Genomic DNA, 25648 nt, shown 5'->3' with positions numbered 1-25648 from the left:
TGGGGACATTCAATATTTTGATTAGCATAGGTGAATTCAAATGAAAATATAACGCTATCTTCATGTTGGTGAATGAAGATAGGTGATTATTCTGTCCTTCTAGGCTCCTTTCAGGTATTTTAATTCCCTCAACAAATATTAACTGATTAATCATTAGAAGCCAGGCCTGTGACAAATTTAGTGGGCTACTGATTAATTTAGCTGAACATGTAATTATTGTGCTGCTGCTATATGCACTGATGTCCTGCAAGGTAAAATAAACATGTTTTGAAATGGACAAATAAGAAACCTAAACTTGTCCTAGCCAGTTTGGCTCAGTGGACAGTGTCTGCCTGTTGACTCAAGGGTCCCAGGTTCAATTCTGGTCAAGGGCATGTACCTTGGTTGTGGGTACATCCCCAGTAGGGGGTGTGCAGGAGGTAGTTGATCGATGTTTCTCTCTCACCGATGTTTCTAACTCCCTCTCCCTTCCTCTCTGTACAAAATCAATAAAACATATATTTTAAAAAAAGAAACCTAAACTCAAGGAAGTTAAAATGATTTGTAGTCTCTGAAGCAATGGTAGAGAATGCCTAATGCCATCTATTCACAATTAAAAAAAAAAGTCTAAAGATTTTTAGTGATTCTCCAAGTTTAAGAAATAGTTTTAGGGCAAAGGCTAAAATTCTGGTTCTTTATTATATTTTGAACCATGGGATAATGGCTGTACATTGACTAGCTATTTTGCCATTATTTTGAAACAGTGGTTGCCATATGGGGTTATGGGGTCTGAGAAACCTGGATGAATACAGGCATTTGAAAAATAGTATATAACAATTAAATAATTGAATCTAATAACAATAATGGATATCATTTTGATACTAGAAAAAGTAGTTTGTAAATAAAGTTTGGGTATATATTCATAGAATATATGCTATGAATATAGTAGGAGCTCTTCATTTCTGGAAACATTGCATTGTGTAACTATTTCAGAGTTCTGCAAAAGTTGTAAGAAGTCCTACCTGGTTTGGCTCAGTGGCTAGAATGTCAGACAAGGAACTAAAGGGACCCAGGTTTGTTTCTGGCCAAGGTCACATGTCTGAGTTTAGAGCTGGAACCCCAATAGAGTGTGCAGGAGGAGCCAATCAGTGATTCCCTCTCATCATTGATGTTTCTCTCTCTCCCCCCCTCTCCATTCCTCTCTGAAATATATATATATATATATATATATATATATATATATATTAAAGCTGTATGAGATATATTTTCTATGTAAATTAATAAAAGTAAAACACTGAAAAGTTCAAGTCCTATACATTCTTGACTTTATACAGAGTTTATACATGCATGTGACAAAACTTTTAAAGATGAATAAAATTGGAAACTTGCCCCACCCCCCAAATCCTGAAACTAAAATTGGCCCTCTGAAATAGAATGGCGTGCTATTTTATCCTGTGACCTCTCCATCCCCTCATACCTCAAATTGAGAAGCATGGCTAGTGGCAGTCAGAAACAATAGAAAAACTTTATACATGTGAGTGGCATAATTAGATGTGGCCTAAAAATATAACTGTGGGGACAGTGTTAATGAAGGACACTATTTTCTGCAGACACTATTATGAACAGATTATACCTTCTTTAGATGATAAAGTGACAGTTATTAAAGGTCAAACATCATTCACTCATTCACCAAATAGTCAGTGGTGTGCCAAATAGATAGTAAGGATGCAAGTCAGCCTCCATCTTCATGGGGCTCATATTTTATTGAGTGAGACAAACAATTTAGCAATTATATACAGAATGTCAGGTGGTGATTAATATGCTATGGAGAAAAATCTAAAGGATGGAAACCAGAAGGCCTCAATTTTATATGGTGGCCAGGAAGCACTTTCTCCACGTAGGGCATTATTTCAGCAGAAAGCTGAAGAAGCACGTTGTAAAGAACTGAGACAGCCAAAACCGGCTTGGCTCAATGGATAGAGCGTCGGCTTGGGGACTGAAAGGTCCCGGGTTCGATTCCGGTCAAGGGCATGTATGTTGGTTGCGGGCATATCCCCAGTAGTGGGTGTGCAGGAGGCAGCTGATCAACGACTCTCTCTCTCATTGATGTTTCTAACTCTCTATCTCTCTCCCTTCCTCTCTGTACAAAATCAATAAAATATATATTTTTTAAAAAAGAACTGAGACAAATGTTGCTTGAGGGGGAAAACAAGTGTAAATAAGTTTTGAACATGGTTGGCATTGTGTGAGAGAGAAATAGAGGATGAAAACAGGAAGAAAAATGGAAGAGAGAAGGGATAATGGTAAGGGCCTCCTAAGAGCAAAGTCTGTTGTTTGTCTGAAAGTTTCAGTTTTAATAGACCTTCTTTCCTTTTTGTGCCCGCAGCCAAGGTACATGCCCTTGGGCAGAATCAAACCTGGGACCCTTGAGTCCGCAGGCAGAAGCTCTATCCACTGAGCCAAACGGTTAGGGATAATAGACCTTTCAATCAATTAGAAGTTTGAGACAAAATGCTATATTGGTGAATACACTAGACTCTTCTTCAGATGGAATCTGTTACCCCTGAGACATTATAGTACCACAGCAGGTTCAAAAGCACACACTATTTGTGCTCTTTAAAATAAGTTATAAAAAAACACTGCGGTTACCTAAAATACAGTGGTAATGGGTTTGAATATTTGAAATTCACTGCTAAAAAACAACGTTCCTTAGCAATGAGAGGTGTAAATAAATAAAATAAATAAAACTGATTATCAGAAAAAGAAACTTGTGGTTTGTGAGCCCCTGAGAAACACTTATAGCACTCAGGGGCATATTCTAATATTTATACAGCATTAAAGAGGCAACATGGTGTGAGGGACAAGAAAACTGAACTAGGAGTAAGAACTTGTACTCCCAAGTTCCAAAACTAATTCCTGTCCAGCTATGCAATTAAGGGCAATTCAACAGGTACTGAGCACAAGATTAACTAAGCAGAGATGAATAAAACACACCGAAACGTAAGTAACTGCAATGCTTTCTTAGAAGTATTCATTTGTTTATTCATTAATCCATTCAGCATTTGTTGCCAGCCATATGTCTACCGTGTGCCAGGCACTGGGGCTTCAAATATGAACAAGAGAAATCGGCCCCTAGCCCCCATCCTTCCATGAAGCAAGTGGCCCAGGGAATAAAGACCAGACTTGCTATGGCATTGACATTCCACTCCTCCCTCTCATAGACTTCTCTCTCCCCTTTCCATGATCCTTCATTCTTTCCCAACCTCCCTAGACCCTTAGTGTAACTAACTGGACCCAATTTAGACCTTATTCCCCCAAGTAAGACTTTCCTTAACCCACAGACTCTGGGCCAGATGAGCTTTAGAAACCTTAAACTCAGAAAATATGATCATGTTTCCCGCTCATAAAATAAAATCTCAAACTATAAAATGGGTAAAAGTATATATAATTAAACTATTTTCCCAGATATTTTAGACCTTGGAAAATCTGGTACAATTTGAGTATTATCTCTTCATGGCCAAGTACATTTTAAACAATTTTCTAAAGCCCTTCATCATCCCCAGATGATTCTAAAATACTATTTTTCCCTGAATTAAAAAAAAAAAAAAAAAAAAAAGAGGTGAAATTCCTACAGGCCCTGGAATCACCTTAAAGATTTTTTATTCTATCAGGACAACAATGGGAGTAAGCAGCTATTAAATAAAGCCTTTTAACCTAGAATGGGACACACTCAGATTTACACTTTATTTTTTACTAGTTGCATCCGACCACGTGTTGCTGTGGCTCAGTCTGGTTAAATGGAAAAGAAAGAAAAGAGAAAGCGCATGTTTGTTTCTAAAATGTTTAATTTCACAATGCTTGTGGGTATACAGTATTTTTTGTTGTTCCCTTGTCTGTGCAGATATAGAGATTGTCTGGTTTGCCGACTCTAGGACATGCAACATATAATTGTCCATGTGAGAAGCAATCCGTGTCTAGATCTAAACCGCACAATTCTAAAGATTGGCCCTGAGCTTTGCTGATGGTGATTGCAAACGCCAATCGAATCAGGAATTGCAGTCTCTCATATTGAAATGGCATATCCGTTGGAATCATAGGAATGTGAGGAATGAGGACATCTTCACCTTTGAAAGGTCCTGTCAAGATTGTCGCTTCTACAACTTGCTCATTAATTTTTTACTGCAAGCCGCCTGCGGTTGCAAAGCTTTGACTGGTTGATGTTTCGCAACATGATAATTGGCATGCCGATTTTCAGTTGCAGTACGCGCGGTGGCATCCCTGGCAGATCGAGTGAATTCAAAAATTCTGTTGGATAATTAACCACTTCATCTGCTTCCGCAACAGTGTGGACGAACTTGTATGTGACTGCCTCGCTTTGAGTGTTAGACTGAATAATATTAAGTTTGTAGACGTCTTTGTTCTTGGCCGCAAGAATAACTCGTTCACTCAGCCAATCGTGATTCTTATAATTGGTTTGAATATTGGGAAATACTTTTCAACCAATTCTTCTTTTGACGTCACTACATTGCAAAAGTTATGGGGCAAGAAAATTCGTTCTGAGGTCAGATCAACTGGCACCTTTCCATTCCCAATTTCCAGCAATTGATGTGAGAATATCTCAGCTGATTGATCGTTTTGCAGCTGGACAAGCATATTTGTCCTTAATTTTAACGTCTTTACGTGTCGTCACAAAGTAGAGTATTTCAGGCAAGCATTTATTTTGTCCGCTGTTGTCGATCGAGGAATTACATGTAATGTTTGCCTGAAATCTCCTGCAAGCAATCTTAATACGTTCCCAAATGGTCTGATGTTTCCACGCAAATCTTGCAATGATCTATTAAGAGCCTCGAGTGATTTTTTTGTGCACCATTGTGCATCCATCCCAAACAATAGTTTGCATTTCTGCAATACTTTTGCCATTCTGGATGCTCTGGAAATGTTGCACGTGAGAGTTTCAATGAATTGCATGTTCAATGGCAATTTCAAAGCAGAATGAGCAGTTCTTCCACGTGGTAGCAATGTCGCAGCTATTTGGACAACGCAAGAACTAAGGCTATGTCATTTTGGGATCGAATTGCTGCCAGAATCAATCTAATTAGGAAAGTTTTACCAGTTCCTCCTGGTGCATCTAAGAAGATTTCTCCAAACCCGTTATTGACAGTTTGCATTATTTGATTGTAAATGCCTTTTTGCTCAAGCGTTAGCTTAGGAACATTTGATTGTACATACGATAAAAGATCAACCGTGTTGTAATTTTGTTCACCATGCAATTCTACATCGAACGAAGCAGCAGCAGATCGATTCCATGATGGCATTCCCAATTGATTGAGAATTTTGTTCGCGATTTCTAAGCACAAATCTTCAATCATTATCAACATTGAAATGGAATGGTAAAATTGGAAATTTGGAAACCATAAATGGATCGTAAATCGGAAACACTGAAAATGAATCATAAAATATTTACCCTGTTTCCCCGAAGACAGTGTTTTATATTAATTTTTGCTCCCAAAGATACACTAGGTCTTATTTTCAGGGGATGTCTTATTTTTCCATGAAGAAGAATACAGCACACATTTATTGTTAAATGAAAATAAAGGAAATTTATTACCTGTATACAGTACGGTAGTACGGTAGTTGTCAACACAAACCAGACAAACTGTGAATCCTACAGTATCAAGAATTTACTCATTTATTCAATGACAATCATGTCATCATCTTCTGAAACATCATCATAACAATCCAATTCCTGAATTTCCTGGTGAATTTCTTGTGACTCCATTTCTTTCAGAATCAGTGGACCAAATTTCTCATGTTTAGCCTAGGGGGGCCTTATTTTTTGGGGGATGCCTTATATTTCACTCAGAAGGAAACCTGTAAGTAGGTCTTATTTTCGGAGGATGTCTTATTTTCAGGGAAACACGGTAGTATAGCATGTGTTGCTTTTACGTTCTAAAGATGGTGCTATTTTTTTTAAGCATGTTTTTACCTGTCACTGGTGTGACATCTATATAATAGAAGGTATAAGGTATATAAAAACGTGTGTAATCGAATGCAACATTGTGTCAAAATTTCAAAGTAATTGGTGAAGAACTTTCAGAAATTTAAGATTTTGAACAAATATTTACATTTTTTAAAAATATATTTTATTGATTTTTTTTACAGAGAGGAAGAGAGAGGGATAGAGAGTTAGAAACATTTATGAGAGGGAATCATCGATCAGCTGCCTCTTGCACACCCCCTACTGGGGATGTGCCTGGGATCCTTCTGTCCGCAGGCCGATGCTCTATCCACTGAGCCAAACCGGTTAGGGCATGAACATTTACATTTTTATTTATATAGTTTATCTTTAAAAAATTTTTATTGATATTTTACAGAGAGGAAGGGAGAGGGATAGAAAGTTAGAAACATCGATGAGAGAGAAACGTTGATCACCCTACTGGGGATGTGCCCGCAACCCAGGCACATGCTATTGACTGGAATCGAACCCAGGACCTTTCAGTCTGAAGACCTGCGCTCTACCACTGAGCCAAACCGGCCAGTTTTGGCTAGATTTATACTTTAGAAAGTTATTTCTAACTGTAACATTAAGAATGGCTCACAAGAACTTAAACTAATAGCTTGTTGGAAACCCAATCAAGAGATTATAGCCAACTGCTAAGGGGTGCTTTTTGAAGTGATAAAAATATTTAAAATTAGGTTGTGGTGATGTTTGCACAACTCTGTGAGTATACTTAAAACCATTGAATTGTACACATTAAATGTGTGAATTCTAGATATGTGAATTATATCTCAATAAAGATGTTTTCAAAAAAACAACAGATAAGAAATAAAAAAATTATTGAGCCTAAGTAAATGAATGAATAAAAGAGGTTATGGATGTATTAGGAATTGATATGAAAGATTTTTAGGAGAGAAGAGAAAGAAGTAAGGAGAGGTAGGAGTCAAGGATGACTCTCAGGCTTTGGGTTTAGGCCACTGGGTAAATGTAATGCTTTTATTGAGATAAATGATAATGCTTCCATTTTACTGCAGTGTAAGGGGTTCTGGAAGGCATGATACAAAGAGCTGGAAGGGATCACCAAAAAATGCTCAAGAAACTGTGGCATTTAGGAAAGGATGGATAAACTTTGTCATCAGGCAAGGTTGTCAGGGTTTTTTTTTTCTGAAGAAGTCAGAAAGACCGGCTCACCATAGTCAAACTATAAGTATTTAAAGGGAAAAAATGTAAAATTATCAAGGACACCAAGTTTATATTAGTCTGTTCATGGTGGGAAAAATACTACCTTCTCACACAACTGTCACATTTACAAAGATAAATCATGTCTTCAAATATCAGAATATTAAAAAACAATCTTTAGAGGGTTCAGGCTTACAGGAAATTTTTCAGGGGTTATTATTCTGGAAGCAGGACTAGTCAGGATGAACCTACTTTATACCTTAAAGGCAGAGAGAGAGAGAGAGAGAGAGAGAGAGAGAGATCTAAGAGTGCAAAATAGACTTATTTTGGTTTCAACTACAGTATGTGATATGGTTAGTCATACTGGAAAAACAAGTGTCAGTTTTGCTTCTACAGGAGATTAGTAACAGAATAAAACATGCAGAAGGAAGGAAAGGTGGCCAGAAAGATGGGATTGACGGTATGTAAGCTTATGTTGGTTTGGGTGTGGCAGGTATGTGAGAAGAGGAAGCATTCACTGTTACTGGGGCTCTCGTCAGCCTTGTGTGATTACTAAGTTGCATCAGAGGCCTTGTGAAGCCACACAGCGGCCGGTCTAAATAAAACAGTAAGGAGTCAGTGCAGTGTTTGTAGAAAATGAAACTGAACGCCTAAGTAAGGAGTCATTACAGTATCTGGAGAAAATGAAACTCAAAAGGTGGCAGAATATATTGCCTGTCTCAAAGATCACCTTAAAGATTTACCGGTAACAGCAGCCCACCATGGAAGCCTCAGTCTTCAGCGAGTGGCAGATAGTGGAGAAAGTATTTCTAGGCTTCTCCATAGGGAGTCAAAGCCTACGGGAAATCACCATTTCCTGCAAAAACAGTCTAAAGGCTACACAGATGGCAACAGGAGAATTTACACACCGGCACTGTAGAATAGCTAGACTCTGAAACTCCAGTATTTCACTGGGGATTTCTGTTGTTGTCACCACCACCTCTCTCATGAAGTCTCTGTCATCTTCATGAGCACAGACCCCCTCCTCATTCCTGGAAGCAGAGTTGAGATCCTACTGGGGTGTTCAGAGTGTAGTATGCATAAAAATAACCTGTGAGGGGTGTTTAAGATACAGATCCTGAGGTTCCATGCCAATATTTTGAGTTAGTCAAGTTCAGGATTATACATAGCCCTGGACACAGACAATAGTGTGGTGAAAGCCCGGGAGGGGCAGGTGCGGGTGCGAGGTGGAGGAGGTCAAAGGGGAAAATAAAGGGCACATCTGTAACACTTTCAACAATAAAGATAACTTTTTTTTTTTAAGGTTCAGGATTAGGAATTTTTATTTTTAACAACTTCCAGGTAATGCTAATGAAGGCAGTCCAAATACCACATTTTGAGAAACACTGGGCCACGGGCAACATAAAATATTTATCCATATGTGGATAAATATAGCAAAGAATACATAGTAGTCTGATTTACAAAAATGCAGCTGGGTCAATTGCAGTGTATAGCCTTGGCCTTTAAATGGTCAGAGAACATATTCCCCTAACAATCAGTAGTTGTGCAAACATGTCTACCTTGTTTCAAAGATAGTTCCCAAACAAAGCCCAGAGAGAAACACAAATTCCCCCATGGACTAAGTTTCCATTTGTTATATAGGTTTTGTTTACTTTATTTTTTTTGTTTGTTTTTTTAAATATATTTTATTGATTTTGTACAGAGAGGAAGGGAGAGAGATAGAGAGTTAGAAACATCGATGAGAGTCATCAATCAGCTGCCTCTTGCACACCCCCCACTGGGGATATGCCCGCAACCAAGGTACATGCCCTTGACTGGAATCGAACCCGGGACCCTTCAGTCCCCAAGCCGACGCTCTATCCACTGAGCAAAACCGGTCTCAGCAGGTTTTGTTTACTTTAAAGAGAACTAAGTTCTTCCTGAAAACAGGGTACTGCTCGTTCCCTCCTTATAAGGAAGTTGGTTGGCCTGTTATAAATTTAGATTGCAGTATCGTTACAAGAGATACACAGATATTGTAGCAGGTAATTCACTTATTTTTCCATAACCATATACATTTTCATAATGTATTTTTCACTTTTTTTTAAGTGCTTTTCTTTTTCTTTTTTTTTCTTTTTTAAAATATATTTTATTGATTTTTTAACAGAGAGGAAGAGAGAGGGATAAAGAGTTAGAAACATCGATGAGAGAGAATCATTGATCAGCTGCCTCTTGCACACCCCCTACTGGGGATGTGCCCGCAACCCAGGTACATGCCCTTGACTGGAATCGAACTGGGGACCTTTCAGTCCGCAGGCCAACGCTCTATCCACTGAGCCAAACCAGTCCCGGCTATTTTTCACTTTTCTTAAAGTCTATATATATATTTTTAGCTCTAAATACTTCCATCAATAGTTCCATTTAACTTGACCTTTGCCAAACTCAGGCCAGTCAGTACCTCTTCCAGACCCTCCTTCAGCTTGAGGGGAACATCACTCCCATAATTACCCTTCTTGCTGTCCTATGGGACTTAGCTCCTAATACCTCTGGAAAGTGATCTAAAAATAAATACTCTCCAGAGGAAACAATGAGTTTGCAGAGGTAACACTGTCTGGATACTCTGCATAAAGAAAAGCAAATATTCCCAACTCCCAATCATACATTATCAAATGTGGACTTTTACTCTTCAGTTTGTGAGTAGGTATTTTCTGCTTCTACAGCTCTTGGAGTGTGTCCCTTCCCCTGTTCCTCTGACCTAAACCTAAAAATATGCTTCTCAAAAGAAGTTGAGCAGAGTCTCAAGTACACACACACACATTATACTTTACAGCTTCCATGAACATTTTAGATTTTTAGATTCATGATATCAACCCTTTCCATGGTAGAGGATGTTTTTGTTTTACCTAACAAAACTAAGTCTGTCCAGCCTGTTACTTTTTTTTTTCAGAACGAAGAGAAGTTTATACTAAATTGTGTGTTATCTCCAACTTTGCTAGCCTACAAGAAAAAAATGCTTGCGTCTCAAGGTGCTCTTGCTCAAATCCAACCACAACAGGAAGAGGAAGTACAGAGTGTCTTATATTCAGTGTAATTTTATGGTTGCCTCCCCATGGTTGCCTTCAGTCTTCTTATAAAACAGAGTATCCAGGGAAGTGCAGGAACAACTGCTGTGGAACTGGGGAAAGGTTCACCTTAGATAGTTCAACTACTGAGTGGCCTCCTAACTCCACACAAGCCATATTCCTTCCTCATTTTCTCTGCTCTAGTTGAATTTTTCCTGGAGTGTTCCTCTGGAGTCACAACCCCACTGAAGCTTTTCCATGGCCTCCTGGTCAGCCAAATTACTCTCCCCAGCTAGGACCTTCAGTTCAACTCGAATTAGATCCTGAGAAAGTGCAAAGCAACTCTGCTAGGGTCAAACTGTGATAATGTTTTCAACAGGATGGAGGGAAGCAGATAGAACAATCTTTCTAACCAAACGGTAATTAATGCTATACTGAAGTTGCAAAAATGATTAACAAGCACAACCAACCAAACCTGAACTCTTGTCTTAACTGAGACACCCCAAAACCAGTTCTTCCTGACTACAAGTTCAAAAGCTTTTGTCTATAGGCATGTCCTGCTGGCCTTTCCTTTGGTTAGATACTGAAGTGTCTAGCCGGAGCAGAGTGAAGCAGACAGTGCAGGGCGAAGCAAACTAGCATGGAGCAGGGCAGAACAGACCAGCGAGGAGCAAAGCAGAGCTGTCTAGCCAGAGGTCCAGGTGCCAGGGTCACTTCCGCTGAGGGCTGCCTCAGAGCCGTCCTGTATAACGATTGAGCTGTTTTGCACTGGCTAAAGTTTCCCTCTTCACCGCACCAAAAGTTGGGGATTCCTGATGGCATTGAATTAGCACCAACCATTGGTTGACAAGTTCTCCAAGATCTACTCTTTACTCACCACCTTCCATTAGAGGTTTCCTGCTTGATGTGCCGCACATCCCATTTTAGCCTTTTCCCCTCTCCATGGCCAACGTTCTTTCTGGCCTGATTCAATTCCACATCTTTCCTTGCTCACCTGGGAGTGGACAACTTGAAATAGCCAGTTGTTTCACCTCCCCATATCCCCCCCAAGATGTGAGGCATGAGAGTGTATTAGAGCAATGGGTAGCTCCTTCTCTCTTCAACATACTTAATCTCACCTTCCCTACTCCAAAGCTGTCAGATACTTAGGAAATCAGTTTTTTAGCTATTCCATTTCTCTCCCAGCATATTGGTAAAGTTTTGCATTCTCCATCCTTGTAAAGGGACTTCTCCTACAGGCCTGAGCAACTAGATCGGTTGTTCTCAACCTTTCTAATGCTGCGACCCTTTAATACAGTTCCTCATGTTGTGGTGACTCCCAACCATAAAATTATTTTCGTTGCTACTTCATAACTGTAATTTTGCTACTGTTAATGAATCGTAATATAAATATCTGTGTTTTCTGATGGTCTTAGGTGACCCTGCTAGCGGTTCTCACAGTGAACCGCCCACAGGTTGAGAACTGCTAGCAGGGTCGCCTAAGACCAAAGAAAATAGATATTTACATTACGATTATTAATGTAATTACAATTATTAATATAATTTACATTACAATTCATAACAGTAGCAAAATTACAGCTATGAAGCAGCAATGAAAATAATTTTATGGTTGGGGGTCACTGTATTAAAAGGTCGCAGCATTAAAAAGGTTGAGAACCACTGCTCTAGACGCTGGCAAAGTTCTTGAATCAGCTGTCCTGTCTTCCCAGTCTAACGGTGTTGGGAGAGTTCAAGACTTCAAACCCAGTTTCCTTTCTTATGTTTCCCTGCCAGAACTGAGCTGTTAATAGGCTTACATTGGCAAATGGTTTGCATTTATACCTGTAAATTTATTAATTCTTTTAATTTATGTAAAGCTGTACAAACAAGTCTTTAAGTGGTAACAACAAATTTTGGTTTTTTATTGTTAGGTGAGAACATTAGTTGCCAGCAACATTCCACTGTGCATGGAAAATAAAATGCTTAAATAAACCTGAAACACAAACAGAAAAACTTGTACAACCCAAAGGAAAATTAATAGTTTTACATACTTACATTAAAAAAAAAAGAATTAAGATAAATTGATGCCAAAACCGGTTTGGCTCAATGGATGGAGCGTCGGCTTGGGGACTGAAAGGTCCTGAGTTCGATTCTGGTCAAGGGCATGTACCTTGGTTGCGGGCATATCCCCAGTGGGGGGTGTGCAAGAGGCAGCTGATCGATGACTCTCATCCATGTTTCTAACACTCTATTTCTCTTTCTTCCTCTCTGTACAAAATTAATAAAATATATTTAAAAAAAAAGATAAATGAATTGAGAAGTTAATTTAAAAAATTAAGGTGGGGGGGGGCAATAAAATAAATTGAACAAAAGTAAAAGAAGTTACCTAGCAAAGAAAAAAGTAAAAATCAGTAAGTTAGAAAACAGGACAAAGTATTAAGTTAAAAAACTAAGAAACCATCAGCTATTTGATTCTAAGGAAAAAAGGAAGAGAGCAAATAAGCAAAAATACAATGCAAGCAAAAGAACCATGAAAACATAAAGTAAATGGAATTACAATAAATTACATTGTTCAATTCTGTGTTAACCAGTTTAAAAAACTTTAATAGAAAAATGTCTTATATAATTTACCAAAATCATAGAAAAGATTAAAAAACACTTAAACAGAACTCTAGGAAAAATAGGTAGAGTTGTCAAAGAGCTATACATTTCTGTCTGTATAGACAGAAAGCAGCGCACCCAGATAAGGAATTCTACCAAACTTTGAAAGCATACAATTCTGTAGGGAACAGTTATAGGGTTAAGCCTCGGACTGACCTGTTGGCAAAGCCAAAAACAAGTCCCAGTTTAGAGGGCATAGCCCTCTTAGAATAATTAAGCTTGATCATGTGATGCTTCCTACGTCTTTTCTGGGTAGCTAATGGGCTGTGGGAGGGGCAGCAAGTGCTGCCAAAACAAGTGAAACTTACAAGAACATTGTAAATTACCTTGTTTACCTCTGACTATAAAATAAAGGCTCATCTTGCTGCCTGGATCTGTTCTGTGGTCTCAGCCAGGCACAGATCCACCTAGACCCAGCTTATTCTCTTTGTCTTTTCTTCATCCTTCACCTGCCCCGCTCAGGCTCGCTGAACCCTTGGCTGTGCTGGTGTGGCACACAATTCTAATACTAATATTATTCCCAGAAAAATTTAAAGGAAACATCTAACTTCTCTAAAATGATAACATCGATACTAAAACCTGAGGGCTATATATATAACCACTAATCTAACTTATGAATAAAAATATAAAAATGACTTAAAGAACATATTAACACAGAATCCACCAACATGTAAAAACCAAATAAAGTGAAAAAAGAAAAAATATTTCATGACCAAGTAAGGTTTATTATAGGAATGTAAGCATGTTTATGTTAGGGGAAAAATCATATGAAAATATTAGGAGAGAATAATAGATTCAATGTCATAGATGCTTACAAGTCATTTGAAAAATTCAACAACCATTACTAAGAAAACAAGCTTAATAAATTAAGAAAAAAATTGTACTTGATATATCTAAGCATAAAGGCTGAAATTATGATTAATGGGTAAATACTTCAAGCATCTTTACTAAAATTAGAATTAAGACAATAATGGCCACTCAAAAATACTTATTATTACATTTGATTTACTGTTAAATACAATTAGACAAAAGAAGGAAACTGAAGTTATAAAAGTTGGAAAGTTGTAAGTAAACTATTTGCAAGTATTATGACTATATAATTGAAAAACCCCCGAGATTCAACATTAACAAAATTGAGTAATAGACTTCATAAATCAGTTACAAGTTATATAAATATATAGAAATCAAATTCTTTCATTTACACAAATTATTACGAGAGAAAGCATAGTGGAAAAATGATTTAAAATATCAACAAAAAAATACATAGAAAAAAATTTTAAAGAAGACTTTTATGAAGAGAAATTTAAAAACTCAACAGAAGACTTCAACAAATAGAAACACATGCCATGCCTTTTCATCATAACACAATTTCCTCACCATCCAGCACAGTCGTAATTCATGGCTGTTGTGGCTTTATCGATTCAAGTAAATTTCAGTGTGGTGTCTACAACTAAGAACTGTGACCTGAGGTAAATCAGAACTTCTCTAGGAATGAATTCTCATCTCTAAAATGAGGTTGAACTAGATTATTTCTTCTGATTCTCACATTTCACATTCTGCTTATTTCAGAGTAAATGTGGAAATAAACTAGACAGAATTTTAGCTTCTTGGCTCTCAATAAGGAGTAGGTTGGACTACATTTCCAGAATCATTAAGAAAGTTTTTTAGTTGAACAGTAGCAACCCTGTATAGTTTTATATGAGGGATTGGCAAACTTTTGTAAAGTATACATTTTTGACTTTGCAGTCCATGGTCTCTATTGCATACTAATCTCTGCCACTATAGTATGAAAGTAGTTATAAATGATATGTTAATGAATGGTTGTGATTGGATTTGGCCCACAGTTAGTTTGGTGACTCTTGTTTTAGATCAAATACCTTTCAAACCATGTGAAGATAGGCAGAAAAACCAGGGGGAAAAAACCTCCACACTTTAATGTTAACATTTTATTAACTCTGGGTGCATAATATAACTGGTACTCAATCTAAAAACAACAAATTTTCATAATTTCAGGTTATACACACTTTAAGTTACTGAACTAGATTTATAAAAGCTACAAAATATTTCACAAGTATGGGAGGATGTAGTCATGAGACTTCATTGTAAGAATGGGTATAATAGTATATGTAAGAGATTTTTCAAACCTCAAAGGACATTTCAAAATTTACAATGTTAATAAAGTTCTTGCTTAGATAATCAACATTTTTATCTTCATTCATCAGAAGATTTAATCAGAGAAGCTTTCTTCTTATACTTTTCTCCAATCTCTCTAATATTTTCCAAGAGATCTTCAGACATATGCTGTTCATACTCTCTGTCAACTTTAGCAATCTGCTCCTCAAGGTGTTTCTAGTGGAAACAATTAGCAATTGTTAATGTAAAAACATTACATTTAAATTTCATTTAAAGTGTTTAATTGTCAAATTTACAGACAAGAGTATACCATTTAGAAGAGAAGGCATACTCTTATACCCATGATGCAGGATCCTTTGTGTCCTTTCCTAATCATATCCTTCTCTTTTCTCCTGAGAGATAACCATTTTCCTGAATGCTTTTCTTTTTCTTAACACAAACACACACACACACACCACATGATCACGCTCATGCTCTCTCTCAAATTCTCTCTCTCTCTCTCTCTCTCTCTCACACACACACACACACACACACACACACACACACACGTATGTTTCTCTAAACAATATAGTTAGTGGTACCTGGTTTCAACCTTCATATTTATTGAAGGATATTAAATGTAACATTCTATGACTTATTTTTTCATCCAGTATTTTAAGGCATGGTAGGCTGAATAATAGCCTCTCCAAAAATGTCCATGTCCTAATCTCCAGAACCTGTGAATACATTATCTTACATGGCAAAAGAAACTTTGCAGATATAAGGATATTAAGAAAATATTATTTTGCATTATCCCGGTAGACCCCAAGGGTCCTTTTAAGAAGTAATGAGTAGTGTAACAGTCAGGGAGAAAAGATCAAAGGATAGAAGAGAAGTTAGAGAGGAGAGAAGATGCTGTGCTATTGGCTTTGAAGCTGGAGGGAGAGGTGACAAGCCAATGAGTGCAGGTGGCCTCTCAAGGACTGTAGCCCAGAGGCCCCCATTAGACTTCTGACCACCAGAAATGTTAAGAAAATAAACTTGTGTTGCTTTAAGCCAATTTAAAAATTGGTGATAATTTGTTATGGCACCAATAGAAAACCAATTCTCCAGGTTATTTTATTATTTTACTATTTCAAATATAATACCATTAACAAATCATGTGGCTCACAATAACAAAATTTATCACCTCAGGGATTGGAAGCTAGAAGTCTAAAATCAAGGTTGCTGGTAGGGCTATGTTCTCTCTGAAGATTCTAGGGAAGAATCTGTCCTTGCCTCTTCTCAGCTTCTGGCAGTCCCTGGCCCTGGGATTCTTCCCAGCTTCTACCAGTTATCCTTGGCACTCTGTAGTTGGTAGCTACATCACTATATTTCTGCCTCCATTTCCATTCAGACATTTTATAGTCAACCCGTCACTGGATTTAGGGCCCACCTTAATTTCTTATGACTGCATCTTACCTAATTATATACACAAAACTTTATTTCCAAATACAGTCACATTATGAGATTTCAGATAGACACGTATATTAGGGGTATATTGTTTAATCCAGTACAGTACCTCTAGCAAAGTATAAATTTAATTAAATACCTAGAGTGAAAATGCATAGTTTTATTAGGGGTTGCAAAACTGTTTGCTAAAACTGTTACATCAATTTGTAATTCTAGCAATATAAATAAGAATTCCCATTTCTCCAATTCTTGCTGGCATTTAATATTACCAAACTTAAATTTTTTGAGGGTGGGAAATGGTATATCTTTCACATGTTTGCTAGCCACATTAGTCTTTGTGAAATTCCCATTCAAGTCTTTTTTTTTTCCCATTAAAAAAATAAATCTTTATTGTTCAGATTATTACAATTGTTCCTCTTCCCCCTCCCCCCATAGCTCCCCTCCACCAGGTCTCCGCCCCCCCCCCCCCCCCCCCCCCCGCCCCGGCCCACTGTCCTCATCCATAGGTGTACGATTTTTGTCTGGTCTCTTCCCTCACCCTCCATATTCTTCCCCCCCTAACCCTCCAAAAATTGTCAGTCCACTCCCTTTCTATTATGCCCCTGATTCTATTATATTCACCAGTTTATTCTGTTCATCAGATTTTTTATTCACTTGGTTTTTAGATTTACTTGTTGATAGATATGTATTTGTTATGTCAATTTTCGGTCTATTCTCATGTATGTTTTCCTGGACTCCTAACCAGAGAGATTGGATTATATGTATCAATACTAAAATGTGAGTTATTATAGCTTTATAATGATTTTTTGGAACATCAAAACAGACAAAAGAAAAAAAAAGATTTTGTGTTCTTTCAGGGCGGTTAGGAATCTAAAGGAGTTAACAACCTTTTCCTGTCAAAGTCAAGTAATAACTATTTTAGGCTTTACGGGCCTAAAATAGACTAGATGGTCTTTGTACCTGCTGAGCCCTGATGCTTTAGTAGGAAAGCAGCCATAAATAGTATGAAAGTGAATGAAGTGGCTGTGTTACAATAAAATTTTATTCAGATCCAAGTCTTATTTTCTTTCTAGTACAATTTCATCACTCAAAATTTCTCCACATTAGACTTCAATGATAATTGGTTGACTTCCTATGCTCCTTCTATGCTTTACTGGCTAATTGTGAATTTCGCCTAGTGCAAAATAAGTGCTCGGTAAATGTTTGTTGAATTTGGTCTGATTTTCTTGAATATTAAAGTATACAAAAATAATTAAAAAGCAATAGTAATTTATAGTAATTTATCATTAGAGTTTCAAATCTAATTTTATATTAACCGATTAGAAGTTTAATAGTTGTGGTTAGCTTTCACATAAATCCATAGTGATAAATCACTACTGGATTAACAACACTAAGGTCAGACGAATAGTTATCTGTAATAGACAGAGGTACAAAGGATGTTGACAAATATTTAGTACAACTCTCTCATTTTATAGATGAAGAAAGAAAAAACCAAAAAAAGTCAAATGATACATATACCAGGAAGCAGATTTTCTCAATCTAAACCAATATTTATATATTATGAATAAGTATTTCTTTTATGAACCTAGAATAAAACAACACCATCCTTGGGAAAATGGCAGCAAATTCTATATTGTTGATGTAATAATATCATTGTTTGCTGTTTATGTGAACAAAACAGATTATAAGATGCACAAGTGTCCCCTACTCACACTGCTAGGTAGGATTCTTCTGATAAATTTATGCTAGATCTATTTCCCATAGAAATAAAATATATCATTTAATTTCTGTAGAAATAAGACAGAAATATAGCAAAATTTTAAAAAGCTTTTAAATTCTTAGAATGTAGAAAAGACCTTCACACACTTACCTCCACAGAGCCTACATGTGTGGCAACCATCTCTAAAAGACACTGCAAGTTATTTCCCACTTTTCGTCTTTCTTCAGTTGTAGTCTGTACGACTAGTTGGTATCTGTAGAATAAAAACTCTTGTTTGAGTTGTCTAGGGAACAACTTAATATATCAGTTCTAGTTAGTGCACTTCTGCTTTTTAGATTCAATAAAACCAGGCTGTAATCAGGATAGCTGCTGCTTGTTCACATAAAATTTACAAAGATCCAGCTTTCAATCATTAAAACAGAAATAAAAACATTTTCAAAGACCCTTTCCAAACAACAAAACAAAACAGCAACACAACCTCATTCTTTGATAAACAAAGCTTGGGAGCAAATGGTCTTACCTAAATCTCCAAAAAAATTGTAAACTTAATTTTTAAAAAATTTTTATTGATTTTCCACAGAGAGGAAGGGAGAGGGATAGAAAGCTAGAAATGTCGATGAGAAACATCGACCAGCTGCCTCCTGCACACACTCTACTGGGGATGTGCACTCAACCAACGTACATGCCCCTGACCGGAATCAAACCTGGGACCTTTCAGTGCACAGACCGACGCTTTATCCACTGAGCCAAACCGGTTTCGGCTAAACTTAATTTTTGATATAATATTTTCAAATTATTATCATGCATAATAGGATTATAGTAAAAATTCCTCTTCACAAGTGCTTTCAGGGGCAACGCATTAAATACACTTGAATAGGAGAGGGGGAGTCTTGTTTTTAGGCATTCAAATTCAAACTTGAAATAAAAACTACAAGCCAAAGACCTTCAACTGAGTTTCCTATTCCTAGGCTACAAATAAAAAAAAATGAAGAATCGATTTTCTTAAGGCTTGTACTTCCAACATTAAAATAAGATTTTAAGTTATTTAAGGCTTAGAGAACCTGTGAATTAACTAGTTAGTAAATTGATTTTATATAGTTTGCATGAAAGAATTATGTATAGAGATGCAGAATATTTTTAAGGAAGGAATGTCACCATTTTTAGTTACAGTTATTACATAATATGTCTAAAATTTTCCTCTGTAAGTGTTAAAATTATAAGGAAAACCATCCGGGAAAACTTAATGTATAATTTGAAAATGAAAAACTTCTAAGAAATGTACCATAGTGTCCAATCAGTTCTGCTATAATGCTTGTTTGTTTGGAAACATCTATGTATGTATGTATGTATGTATGTATGTATGTATTTATTTATTTATTTATTGGAAACATGTATTTATTTCAACCTTATATATTAGGTAATAATTTGAGCCTAATGCAAATTTTGCATTCTCTTATGTCAATTTCCTGCTTGAATAACATTAGGTGAATGCAGAAAACTGCACTCTGCTGAATGCAGATGCAAAAGAATACATAAAACACAAAAATACTTAAGCACACACCTAACAGGAGCACTAGCATCCACATCTGGTAGCCACAACTTTCCATTTAATTTCACCTTCTACCTCTTCTCAATAATTCACAAGCTGCAAGCCTTTGATTACCCATTTCCCCACACAAACATCAGGTTCTTTAAAGGTAAAATATATGTCAAACCCGGTTTGGCTCAGTAGATAGAGCATTGGCCTGTGGACTCAAGGGTCCCGGGTTCGATTCTGGTCAAGGGCATGTACCTTGGTTGCGGGCATATCCCCAGTAGGGGGTAAGAGGCAGCTAGCTGATCAATGACTCTCTCTCATCAATGTTTCTAACTCTCTATCTCTCTCCCTTCCTCTCTGTAAAAAAGTCAATAAAATATATTAAAAAAAATAAAGGTAAAATATATTTATCATAATATTTATGTTTTTCTTAAATATTTAACATGTTTACAATTGTGCTAGCATTTTCATTAGGTGCCAGCTTTTTGTTTGTATCACTGACAGAGTTTTTGAGTATTCAAAACTTCATATTTCAGAAATATTTTATGCTGTTTATATAAAACAGTTTTTGAGTATTAGGCCCCAATCACAATTTTCCCATAAGTCCTGTGATTTTTAAAAAAAATGTTTTGTAAATTAAATTATCTGTGTACATATACCATTGCCCTCCACCCCCATACATGCCCTCCCTCCCCAGAGTTTTGTGTCCATTGGTTGTACTTAAATGCATGTATACAAGTCCTTCGATTGATTTCTTATCTTCCCCAGATCTCCCTACCCTCCCCGCTGTAATTTGACAGTCTGCTTGTTGCTTTACTGTCTCTATATCTATCTTTTGGTTCGTCAGTTTATAATGTTCTTTATTATCCATAAATGAGTGAGGTCATGTGATGTTTCTCTTTCATTGACTGGCTTATTTCACTCAGCATGATATTTTCCAATTCCATCCAGGTTGCTGAAAATGATAAGAATTCCTTCTTTTTGGTGGCAGCATAGTATTCCATTGTGTAGATGTGCCATAGTGTTTGGATCCAATCATCTGCTAATGGGCATCTAGGCTGTTTCCAAATCCTAGCTATTGTAAATTGTGCTGCTATGAACATAGGGGTGCATATTTCCTTTCTGATTGGTGTTTCTAGTTTCTTGGGATATATTCCTAGGAGTGGGATTACTGGGTCAAATGGGAGTTCCATTTTCAGTTTTTTGCTCCATACTGTTCTCCACAGTGGTTGCAGTCCTGTGACTTTTATTGCAGATTTTGTATAATATAGTGATTACAAAGGCAGATTGACTATATGAAGTATCATTAGTTCATATATACCTAATTTCTAAAAACTGTATCTTAAAAATAAAACCTCAGTAAAATTTATTAAAGCTTAGTGAACTTTTATTAAAATTTACTAACAAATAGCCAGTTATTTGAATTGATTAAAAATTTTGTATTGTTGGAGGGATCAAAAGCCATTTCTTACTTAGATCTAAAAATGAAGGGGCAATTGCTATAATAGCTATAGAATGTATTTGTCTGGTAAGAGTATCTTTATGTTGTAAGCTATTCTGCTTAGGTTCTAGTCACCATTCCCTCAACCCCCAAAATAGCTCTGCAATACAGATTAAAGCAAATAAGCATAGATCTAGTTCTATAGAAATGTTAAATAATTAAACTGAAAATCAACATTATAAATCTTGGTAAGATGAACTTACTCCCGCTGAATAGAATCTAATTCATTCATAGTTTCACTGAGGCCCTCATTAACAGCATTCTCCAGCATGTGCTTGTGTTTCTCCAAGGACTCCAGCTCATTGGCACATTTGTTGTCCTCTTCCTCAGCTTCCTATCAGGATAAAGTAATGGTTTTTATAGATATATATTTTGATAGTCACATTTTATATACTTCAGGTGGATTTAAAAAATGTATGCAAAGCATTTGAAAAAATCAGTTTGCATCATTATTTGTATTCCTAGGTTGCTTACTGCTTTACAAGAGATATTAAAATGCTTCTCTGGGAATCTTATACTGTAAACATAAATGTTACCTTCTCAAGAGACCTGCATAAAATTCATTCCACAGTATGTTCAAGACTGTATCATAGAAAATTTTATGATATTCTAATTAAAAATTTTTTTCTATGAGCATCAAAGATGTTTTATTATATGTAAAAATGTAATAGATACCTTTCATGCTACCATTATTTCACATATTTATTAATTATGTATAGGCAAAGTAGCCCAAATTCATAAATTCTTAGGTTTCTTAAGATGAAATATAATAAAAAAAGTCTTACACTTAAGTGCTTTAATGAAAAAAAAAAAACAAAAAACAAAACCCTTAAGTGCTGTCATAGAAGACATATGAAAAAACAAAAATGATTACCAAATGCCTCATATTTCATATAAAGATCATATTATTGTGGTGTATTTTCTAAAAATGTCACATTGCTTAAAAAATGTGTAAACCCTAAATACATTACAGGTAAACAGTGGTGAGGTTGAAATTTTCATATAAATTGTTTTAGTGGTTATGAATATTTCCTTAAGTAAAATGTTGGCCAGAAGGTGGGTTAGAGGTGGTGGGAAATGAATCTTATTATTTTACTCACATTTTAGATTTCACATAAATGATCTTTGGAATTTGGCCAGGATTGCCAGTTTGAAATGACATTTTATATGAAAAGACATATACAGCAGGCCTTATTGGGGTTTAAGCTTTAAGAATATGTTTTGGTCTTTCAAGGACACTAAATCATATATGCAAGTATAAAAAATTAGTGAAAGACCAAAATCATCTTACCAAGATTTCTGGACGTGGGCTATTTCTGGACTTGAAATAGCCCAAGTCCAGAAAAGAGTCATTTAAAAAAATAAAATAAATTATTCCTTATAATAAACTTTGGAAGAGAAGACAAAACTAATACACAAGTTATAAGATACAGCTTAAATAGTTCAGTTTGCTGTCAAAACTCATGACATAGCTTTGCCTAACCTATACAAATTGTGGAAAAGTTCTTACCTTCACTTTTTGTTGGTAGAGGTCATCTAGCTTTTGAATTTCTTCTTTCAGAGTTCTTACACTTCTTCTGCTTTCCATTATCATTGTATTTAACTTGGAGAAGAAAATGTCGGGTGAGAAGTCGTAAACATACATCAAAAAATTTTTAATAAGTTATAGGACTTTTGTAGTGACAATTAACTAAACCATGCTATTTCTTCTAGTCCTTTTGGACACTCACCTATGATTTGTCTTTAGAAGCTATTTATTGTAGAATTGTTTACCTGAATTCTGTATAATTTTATTAACCAATGTCATGCCAATAAATTAAACTAAAAAAAAAAAAAATAATAATTTATTCCCCAAAGGGGAGTTAATTTTAAGGAAACTTATAAATAACTAGAGGCCCGATGCATGAAGACTCTTACAAGAATGGGCCTTCCTTCCCCAGGCTGCCTCAGCGTTCGCTCTAGCTGGAGCCACCTTCCCGCCTTCCCATAGGTCCAAATCAGCTGGGGTGGTGTGGAACACCTGCATCGTCACCACAAAGCAAGCGTCCCACCCTGTCCCCGCCGCTTGATGTCTGCGTATGCAAGGTAACCCGCCATATTTGATTCTCTCTCATCATTGATGTTTCTCTTTCTTCCTCTCACTCCCTCTCTGAAATTAATAAAACTCTCATTTATCATATTTTAAAATTCATCCCTTAGCAATTAGAAACCACAAATCACATGTAATTTTAAGTTTAAAAAAATCTTATTTTTGCTTTTAATGACTATGTTTTGTTACTTACTTGTTCTAAAGTATCATCTAACCCCATTTTTTTATTTAGAGCTTTATTACTTTCTTCTTCAGTTTGGTTCAAGAGTTCCTTGAGTGGTACCTAAAAATACATAAGAATGGGGGTTACATATGACATATGTAATTATAAAGTTTCTCTTATGAGGCATCTACACAATGTGATAGGAGGAACCACTTTTGGAGAAAAACAGTGAATCTGATATCCTGAATCTAAATGAACACACCGTCAATAATATACAATTAATTTTTAATATAATTTCTATAGAATATAACTTGCTTTCAGTTTTAATATGTTTAAAATTCTAGATTTGCTTATCTATTCTGGAAATCCACTGTTATTATTTAAACATTATATAAGTATACTTAGTTTAATGCAGTCTTAGAAACAATTTGTATGTTTTATGCTATATTCTTCGGAGGTATCATTTTCTTTTAATCTTTTTTAACTGTTTGGCCTTACAAATATCGGCTTGTATTTCATTTCTTCACCTTTTTGCTATTCATTGTGACGCTACTGTAATGGCAAAGACTAGAACAGGGACTGACTCAATAAGCAACAGAAATAGAGGACTCTGCAAAAGAAACAAGGAACAACTCAATATACTACTGTAGAAAGATCACGGGGGTATGTGTTCTGTGAAACAAGCAAGGTGGGTGAACAGAATAGGTCAATGTTTACAAGTTTATTTAAATAAGATACAACCCAGGAACAACCAGATAGGAGAGTTACATAGAGTAAGGTATTTGGGAAAGGACATGCTCTCTGGGCTTTGACACTCTCTCTGCATCGCCACAAATTAACAAACCCAGAAGCTCTTACCTGCTTGTATTTCTTATGTGTGTGTGTTTTTTTCTGCTATTTTACTGATTTATTTCAACATAGCACTTCATTGCTTCCCATTATTATTATTATTATTATTATTATTATCATCATCATTATTATTTTGTTGAGGTACAACTTACACATTAAGATGGTTAAATAAAATAATTAAGTTAAATAAATTTAATATAATATTAACTTTTAAAAAATACAATCCAGAGGCATTTAGTAATTCAAAATGTTATATAATCATCACCTCTAGTTCCAAAGCATTTTCATTACTCCAAAAGAAAACCCTGTACATTATTATGTTCAATAGGCCTGTTGAAGTTATTGGCGAGTTTTAATTTTGGCTCTGTTTTGATAGATGTAATGTCCTCTTTAGCTTTTCTCCAAATACTACTTTTAACAGTTGGAACGGTATCTTCTTGATGCTATTTTTATTTTTATTATTCTATTTTTATGTAAAACTATTTCTACAGATAAATAAAAAATGTTTCCTTCTTTTTCTGAGTATATGTATTCTTTTTGCAATAGATAATCTTTTCTGACTCAGGTAATTATTTTCTTACACAAGTAAAGTCAAACTACTCAAAGCAGCAGTGAGTACATTTTATCTGCCTGGATGCCTGCCTGCCTATCTGTCCAGCTATTAGGTCTAGTACTAATTAATGTCGTTTTCTAATACTTTTTAAAATTGAATTTATTTAAACAATACAACAAAATTTAATCAACAATATAGTTGCCGTTGTTTTCTACTACTTGTGCCCAACGCTCAGGAAGCATTTTAATCCCTCTGTTGTAAAATTCTTGTGATTTTGATGCAAAAAATTCAGTCAATGCATTTTTGAGGCATTCTTCATTATTAAATTTTTTTCCAAGAAGAAAGTTTTGCAAAGAACGAAACAAATGGTAATTGGAAGGGGCAATATCAGGAGAATATGCAGGTTGAGGGAGAACTTCCCATTCCAACTGGCGCAGTTTTTCAGCAGTGATTCTTGCAGTATGCGGTCCTGCGTTATCGTGGTGAAGAATTACGCCCTTCCGATTAATCAGCGCGGGTTCTTTTTCTCTTAAAGCTTGGGCTAACCTTTCCAATTGGGCACTATACACTGCACTTGTAATGGTTTGGTTAGATGGTAAAAGTTCATAATGAAGAATTCCTTTAAAATTCCACCAAACACACAACATCACTTTTTTCGCATGCAAGTCAGGTTTTGGCGTGGGCTGCGGAGCCTCATTTTTGTCCAACCATTGAGACCGCCTTTTCAAATTAACATACAGCACCCATTCTTCATCTCCGGTAACAATTTGCTCTAAAAACGGCAAACGGTTTTGACGAGAGAGGAGCGAACTGCAAATTGTGACTCTTTGATTAC

The 25648-nt window shown here is 36.0% G+C and overlaps 1 protein-coding gene across 1 annotated transcript in view; it reads right to left on the bottom strand.

The window, feature by feature from the left end:
- Positions 1-13549: 13549 nt before the first annotated feature.
- The window catches only part of NDC80 (NDC80 kinetochore complex component), a 35912-nt gene continuing 23813 nt past the window's right edge, over positions 13550-25648 (bottom strand). Inside the window, exons 13-17 of the mRNA XM_084888115.1 lie at positions 23442-23531; positions 22670-22762; positions 21363-21493; positions 18272-18374; positions 13550-15186 (exon numbers count right to left, since the gene is read on the bottom strand). Of these exons, the coding sequence (XP_084744241.1) occupies positions 15049-15186; positions 18272-18374; positions 21363-21493; positions 22670-22762; positions 23442-23531 (555 nt within the window). The 3' untranslated portion in view covers positions 13550-15048. The remainder of the gene's footprint in view (positions 15187-18271; positions 18375-21362; positions 21494-22669; positions 22763-23441; positions 23532-25648) is intronic.

The sequence above is a fragment of the Pipistrellus hanaki genome, assembly GCF_964339955.1.
Source record: "Pipistrellus hanaki genome assembly, chromosome: 6".
NCBI classification, from domain to species: Eukaryota; Metazoa; Chordata; class Mammalia; order Chiroptera; family Vespertilionidae; genus Pipistrellus; species Pipistrellus hanaki.
Note: the sequence above shows the minus strand (reverse complement) of the source record. Positions and strands in the feature narration are given on the sequence as shown.